Here is a 7350-nt window from a genome sequence, read left to right as displayed (position 1 = left end):
TTGTATAATAGTTAGTTATGCAGAAATTCTAATTCAGGCACCATTGAAAAAATGCTTTATTGTATTTTAGACTTACTGTGTCTAAACGGAATAACGGAAGACAGAAAGTCATCCATTTTAGAGCGTTAACAAGGACGAAAGCTTGTATATCTAAGCGTCAGTTGACACTTATCTCAATTTACGCCATAGTCTTTAGTAACGTTTTGCTGAGTGTGGTAAGTCCTTTTTCAAATATTTATTGTGTTGTCACTTCCTCATTGCACTTTATTTGTTTTTGTCGCGCTTCAGACGCTCCTCACCTGTAGTTAGCCACACCCCTCGTGACGCACCTGACCGGCAGAAGAAAGCAGAGGCACAGACAGTGAGTTCGTTAGTAATCGACGGACCGTATTCTAAATTGGGACATAATCCACACACCTTCACCGGGATCATGGACAGCAAGTTCATTTTATTTGCTGTTTTTTCGCTGTGTTCCGTCTCTGGGATTGAAAACGAAGGTGAGGGTTTGGTTTGTGTGGTCTTTCGATGGAGCAGAAAAAAAGAGCTTGTGTTTCTGTTATACACGCTAGAAATGATGGCTGGATATTTTGGGAGGTTTGGAAAAAAAAGTCTCAATATTTAGTTTCTCTGCATGTTCGCCTTTCTTCCAGACATTCTCAATGGGCTTCCATTAAAACTCTCCAAGTACTCCGTTGTAAACCCTCAGGTGATTCACAGGCGGACAAGGAGCGTCAGCAGACAATCAGGGGAGGTGGGTAACAACCCTGATTAAATTATCTTTTTAATTGATATTTTAATATGACAGCATTAAGGATACTTTCTTGTTTTTATGCTTTTCAGAAATATGGAGACGAAACAATATCATACGCACTCATCATAAACAACAGAAAGCACTTCCTTCATCTACAGAAGAACAGGTAGAACCAACCTTGCACTTTGTTAATATTACTGACATCAATGCAAGTCTTTGTTAATGAATCAGATTATAAATTCCCCTTGTGTGTTATTCCCCTCCTGTCAGAGACTTTCTACACCCAAACTTTGTTCAGTATTCTCAAGATGCCACTGGTGGCCACAAGTCATCGTATCCAAAACCACATGTAGGTCCACGCTTCCTTATTCCGTTTAATTTGGCCTGTGTGCAGATCAACCCTTGAACCCGTTTGTACTTTGCTTTCCACAGGTGCACTGCTATTATCACGGAGAGGTGGAGGGATATGAGGATTCACTGGTGGCGCTCAGCACATGCTCCGGCCTCAGGTATGAACATCTCACTTTAAATGGAGCCACATCTGGGCTTCAACATTAAGTGACATCCAGTGGAACTGTATGATAATTATCTGATCGTTTAATAATATTTTGCAGTCCCAATTACTGATCCATTACATCCTTACATTTAAGAAGCTGGAACCACCAAATGTTTGCTTTAAAAATGACTGAAACAATAATCCCTTGTCAGAATAGTTGGTGATGAATAATCTTTTGATCAACTAATCAATTAATCGGCTAATTGTTGCAGCTCTCGATTTCAGCCAGAGTATCAAGGCACAAGTAGAGTCACACATTGAATTTGGACGATCATCATCTCAGACCTATTTTCTCCTGCTTATTATGGAAAGAGTATCTGGTTTATTTGGCAAACTTTACCAAACTTAGCTGTGTGTTCTGTTTCTCAGTAAACATGATGGCAGGTGTGGTGGTGTGGTATTGCCACACCTCAGTTTTGGGACAAAATATTTCTCCAACAGTGTATCTGCTATTCACTACTTCTCGGTAGGGGTGTGATTATTCTGGAAAATGAAACCTATGGGCTTGAGCCTGTGCCACAGTCTGCCACCAGCGACCACCTTCTGTACCTACTGAAGGACATCCAGTCCGACCCCGTCACATGTGGGGTCGTCAACGAGGCTGCATCATCAACACACAGCCATGAAGACTTGGAGCCTGGCCAATCGCTGACCTCTCTGCGGCGGGTTAGGATGCTCGGTCCATTCACCCACACTTATGTTTGTAGCATGGGCAGGTTTTAAAATGCAGAGTGGATGAGCTGATTTTTCTTCTTTACTGTTTGTTGTTTCAACAGAGGAAGCGCAATTTACCTCAAACCAGTTATGTGGAGTTGGTGCTGGTTGTCGATAATCTCAGGGTGAGTGTTGATCTGTTCATGAAGTCGCTGCTAGATGCTAGCAGATGAGCACTTTCACTGTACTGTCTGACTTCAAATGTTGCAGTGCTGTCCCTGTGCTGTATTAACCAGTCTGTCTTACCTGTTAGGAAATTGTTTTTTATTATTGCCTTAATTGTATTCACAGTATAATTTCAAGAAAAAAAATGAAACAGCGGTACGAGAGGAAATGGTGGAAATGGCTAATCTACTGGATGGGGTGAGATTTTAAATCGTTTTTAAAAGAAATTATGCTTAATTCTGCTCAAGTCTAATGTTTTTGAGCTAATGCTGTGCTGAACTTCTGCTTTTATTTTCCGTTCCTTTCCAGTATTACAAGGCACTGAATATCCGCGTGGTGCTGGTGGGCCTGGAGATTTTTAAGGACAGTAATCCCTTTAATGTGGACAGCTCTGCGGGAGACGTGCTGGGGAGTTTTGTTAAGTGGAGGAAAACTTCTCTGTTGCCAAAAATCAGACATGACATCGGTCAACTCGTCGTGTAAGTAATGTGTGTCATTTGATGCCATCAGATTAGATTGCTTCATGCAAGCCGCATGGTCTGAGCTGCTCTGAAATGTACTCAACTTCATGACTTGTCTCTTGTTGCGCTTGTTTCACAGTGGTCAGCCCAAGGCCTACGATGGCGGCGTGTTAGGTATGGCCTATGTAGGCACGGTGTGCTCCGTAGCAACCTCTGGAGGAATCAGCGTGGTTAGTTCAACTCCCTTTTAACTCCTAACACCAGCTGACACTGTGGTGCTTTGACAGCTTGAGCTTTTATGCAGAAACTGATACTGTCTGCATTATTCATGGGAGGTCCTATAAGCGCAGCTCATTCTGTCAGGCTCCGAATACCCCAGCGGTCTAACAGGTTTGACTTGAACACAGTTTACTGAGCTCCATGACAAGGCACCTTTATTTGGTTCATTGGATTCCTTGCATTCCTTTGGGCTGTGATCAGTTTTGGTGTTTTAATAACCCTTACTGTCACACTGGAAAAAAAAAACAACTATTTTTAATGCAAACTTAAATGTAACATATGTTAGTTTGAGAACACGTAAGTGATGATGAAAAGTATGATACTCTCTTTCACTGTGACTTAACAATGCTCTGGTTTAAGGGAGGGCTCATCTACAGGCAAGCTTCTTTTTAGTTGTTTTGATCAGATGATAATGTTGGCACTGAATGCACCGGGGTGTGTTTTCACAGTTCAGTGACAACAACCTGGCTTATTTCTCCACTGTGGTGGCCCACGAGATGGGCCATAACCTGGGGATGAATCACGACAATTCACGCTGCAATTGTGATGGAGGAAGCTGCATCATGGCGGCCAGTGCTAGGTAACACATCTTCCATGTATAATGTGCATGGTATATTCTGTGCCTTTTACAAGAGCCATAGTTTCTGACACAGGCCGCTGTTCCTCCCTGAAATTAAAAATATTCTCTGTTACATGAAAACTAGCAGAAAACAACAACATTTGACTGGTCTATGCTCAGAGATTGTTTAGTAATATGAGGCCTGTCCAAATGGGTATTTCCACTAATGGTTTATCCTGTCATCCTGTAGTGGTTCCACCACTTTCAGCCGCTGCAGTGGCGATGACTTTGAGACACTCATCCTCCGTGGAGGAGGCTTGTGTCTGAATAACCAGCCCTCCCCGTCAGATGTGGTTGGCACAGCTGAATGTGGCAATGGCCGTCTGGACAAAGGAGAGCAGTGTGACTGTGGCAAACCAGAGGTAGAGTCCTGTCTGTCAGATAAATTCACGCACACACACGCAGGAAGTTAAAGAGCTGGAGGCTAGAGTGCACATACGTCATGGTACAACCTCACTGAACCTGCGATAAAAATATTCTAGCAGTGTTAAGTTCTTGTGCTTTTTCTGTCTTTTTAGCGTGGTGATTATAATGTTCACCATTTCTGTTTCATTCAGGAATGTGACAATAAGTGCTGTGATGCTGCCACCTGTAAATTTACCCGCGGGTCCACCTGTGCTCAAGGGGGCTGCTGCCACAACTGTCAGGTCAGCACTATGTTGGACTTAGCGCTGGGGTTGGAGCTGCACTGGATCGAGGACATACATTTTACTTGGGGAAATCAAAGAGTAGTTATTTTTCTATTGTTGTATGAGATTGTTTCCTTGTTTTAGATCAGAGTCTCTGGAACGCCATGCAGAGAGTCTGTCCAGGCCTGTGATCTTCCTGAATACTGTGATGGTAAGACTGGGTTGTGTCCAGATGACTTCTATGTCTCGGACGGCTTGCCCTGTCATGACGCATACTGCTATGAGGGCCGATGTCAGACGTATGATTTCCAGTGCAAACATCTCTTTGCACCAGGTACGTTCATTGATGCTTGTTACAAAGATTACTACAGCTAATAAAACCAGAAACTTTTGATTTCTATCTGTTTGTGTGACACCCTAAAGGTGGATAATCCCGTTAATAATGCATCAGCCCAAAGTTAACCAGGAGGCAGGGATCACCTAGCAAGATAATAATTCACTTCTCTCGTCATTAATATCTTATGTTGGATGTTATGTCTCTCTTGAGCAGATCCAGCAACAAAAGCAGATGATATTTGTTTTGAGCATGCAAATACGAGAGGAAACTTATTTGGAAACTGTGGAAGGAACAGCAAAGGAGAGTTTATCAAATGCTCTGTAGCGTAAGTACTCTGTATTTAACCATTTAATGATATGAACTTAATTGTAGAAGTTTGTAATTCTGGGAAAAACTGCTGCAGGATAGAAACTTAATCCTTACTGAGCTTACTTAATCAAATTGTTTGTAAATTTAAGATATTCGGGGTAAAGTTAATCCTTTGATCAGCTGATCAAAAATCAAATCATCCGTCCTCTCAGTACAATTGGCTTTTGCATGTGAACCTGAACCTGTAATGCAGGAATGCCAAGTGTGGAAAGGTGCAGTGTACCAACGTGGACCTCAGCACCATCCCTTCTGGAGCCCAAGTCAGCGTTCAAATAATTCAGGAATCAACTTGTGTCAATGCAGACTTCAACCTCGGCACAGATGTGCTAGATCCTGCCTACGTCAACCCTGGCAGCCCTTGTGACAAAGGAAAGGTAAGCAGAATTTGAAGACTGGAAACTTCTACTGACAAATATGGTTTGACTTGTTCCAGGACAGGACTGGCATTGTTAAAATGATGCCTGATGACTCATTTTGAATGCAGCAATAAGTCATAAGTCTTCTCTCTCAGACCTGCCTGGACTTCCAGTGTGTGAACGCGTCTGTTCTGCTGTCCGACGTGCGCTGTGACACCCAGACCACCTGCAATGGCAAAGGGGTAAGATGAAATTTTCTTTACCTACCTTTACCAACCAATAGTGACTTTACTTGACTATGCTGTTACATGTCCTTCAGGTATGTAATAACCAAGGGCACTGCCACTGTGAAAACGGGTGGGCCCCACCTTACTGTGACAGGCCAGGGCGAGGTGGCAGCATAGACAGTGGTCCTGCACAGATAGGTGGGTTTGAATTGATTCTATCTCACAGAAAGTCAAAGGTGCTCTTCTATTTAAAGTTCACCTAATGCCAAACTCAAAAACTCTATTTGGGGCACCATATGGAAATCAGCAATGAAGTTGTCTAAATGCACCACCAGGTTGTAATCTAATACAAGGTTGCATGTCCTGTAATAGTCCTTTATCAGGTCTTCATATTACTCATCTATTGATCACTCTGTCCTCTACTGGCATGGCTGGTTCCTTGGTCGTAGATCATTTTAATAATGTTAAAAATGCCTCGTGCCAGTTTGTTTATTCATTAATAAAAACTTCATAACAAAAATCACTGCAAGATCATGAAATCACTGTTGTAATTGTAGGTGATCTGCTGGGATGTGTTCGCTGGTGTATGCAGTTAAATACTGCAGTGCTGCTTTTTCACACGTGATCTTTTCTGCCTCAGACCACTCCCTCAGGAACGGCCTGCTCATCTTCTTCCTGTTGGTGGTCCCTCTTCTGGTCCTTCTCATTCTGACACTGCTCTACGTCTTCAGGAGAGATTCCCTGGACCCGTGCCTAAAAGGAGGCCTCGCCAGCCGTCTCAAGTAAACATAGCCTCATGTTGAGAATATACTGATAGATGTTTTAAAGGCTGCTTTTAAAATGCTTTATATTTTGAAGAGATTATTGCTTTTCATGTGTGTTTTTTGTTTCTTTCACAGGTCAAGTAATGCTCGAAATGTAAATAGCCAGTCAAACAGCAATGTTCAGACAAGTGCAACAACTCAGCCTCCAGCGCAGGCTCCTCCTGATAAGGTAAATATTTTTGTAATAATCATCACTGCAGGGGAGGCAGTGCAGTGTTGATTTTGCAGCTTTTCATTTCCTAAAAATCCAGTCACACAGGAGGAAAGAGATAAGTCAATCAAAAGAGGATTTTTATGTTATTTTTCCTCTAATTCCAGCCTGAATATCCACCAGCTGCCTCGACTCCAATTTCTGGGTATGAACCAGTATAATTTTTTATTTCAGTTAATACATGTTGCTCTCACACACAAATTGAAGCTTTTAATACACCAGCAAACCTGCATAAGTGATTTAACTGAATTTGAACTTAACTTGTCAGCTTCAGGTATGGAGAGCTGGACTATTGGAATACAGAACCAAGCGCAGCCCCTGCACGGCCACCAGCTCCCAGGCAGGGCCCCGGAGTGCCCAAAGCAATCCCACCCAAGCAGCTACCAAACTGATTTTTTTTTTTTTACAAAATGATTTCAACTGGATTGTGAACATTTGGAGTTGTCCATAGCTCCATACTGTATAAAGAGACTATTTTAAAACACTGTGACAATAATAAACTCCTGGTAACTTTTTGCCAGCACCTTTTTAAGGTTAACTATAGTAACATGGTGGTGGACGAGGCTGCAGGACATTTAAATATTTATTGTAATATGTGTGTGTTTGTATTGGATTCTTGTTTATCACTCATTGGAAATAGGTGTGCATACAGTATTGGAAAAAAGTAACAGAATCATTTGTATTATATGCTATTGTGTATATTTTTCATTCTTTTTTTTCTTTTTTTCTTTTTTTTTTCATTTTCATTATTCAAAATATGTTGTAAATTTTGATTTCAGGAATTGTAATAAAAACATCTATCAGGTAGTGGGTTTGTTTCACTCTTATAATGATAATGTATGAGAGGCACTG

The 7350-nt window shown here is 41.8% G+C and overlaps 1 protein-coding gene across 1 annotated transcript; it reads left to right on the top strand.

Moving 5' to 3' along the window:
• The first annotated feature begins 6 nt into the window (after positions 1 to 6).
• Positions 7 to 7303, top strand: adam9b (ADAM metallopeptidase domain 9b). Its single transcript, XM_076760123.1, has 22 exons — positions 7 to 497; positions 651 to 751; positions 841 to 917; positions 1022 to 1100; positions 1184 to 1260; positions 1778 to 1973; positions 2084 to 2146; positions 2313 to 2384; positions 2496 to 2665; positions 2787 to 2877; positions 3376 to 3506; positions 3736 to 3907; positions 4103 to 4192; positions 4319 to 4508; positions 4725 to 4836; positions 5074 to 5254; positions 5392 to 5478; positions 5556 to 5661; positions 6104 to 6245; positions 6363 to 6456; positions 6606 to 6643; positions 6767 to 7303. The coding sequence occupies exons 1-22, from the start codon at positions 431 to 433 to the stop codon at positions 6888 to 6890; spliced, it is 2460 nt and encodes an 819-aa protein (XP_076616238.1). The 5' UTR covers positions 7 to 430; the 3' UTR covers positions 6891 to 7303.
• The last annotated feature ends 47 nt before the right edge of the window (positions 7304 to 7350 follow it).

This window comes from Chaetodon auriga, chromosome 20, assembly GCF_051107435.1.
Source record: "Chaetodon auriga isolate fChaAug3 chromosome 20, fChaAug3.hap1, whole genome shotgun sequence".
In the NCBI taxonomy this organism is placed as follows: domain Eukaryota; kingdom Metazoa; phylum Chordata; class Actinopteri; order Chaetodontiformes; family Chaetodontidae; genus Chaetodon; species Chaetodon auriga.
The sequence above is the reverse complement of the archived record's forward strand: the minus strand, read 5'-3'. Positions and strand labels throughout refer to the sequence as shown.

What these genes read in the sequence shown, in the direction of transcription:
- adam9b (XM_076760123.1), top strand. Translation starts at nt 431, where the DNA reads ATGGACAGCAAGTTCATTTTATTTGCTGTTTTTTCGCTGTGTTCCGTC. An exon ending in TCAGCAGACAATCAGGGGAG is followed by an intron (nt 752 to 840) that starts GTGGGTAACAAC and finishes TATGCTTTTCAG; the next exon opens with AAATATGGAGACGAAACAAT. An exon ending in CGCAGGCTCCTCCTGATAAG is followed by an intron (nt 6,457 to 6,605) that starts GTAAATATTTTT and finishes CTCTAATTCCAG; the next exon opens with CCTGAATATCCACCAGCTGC.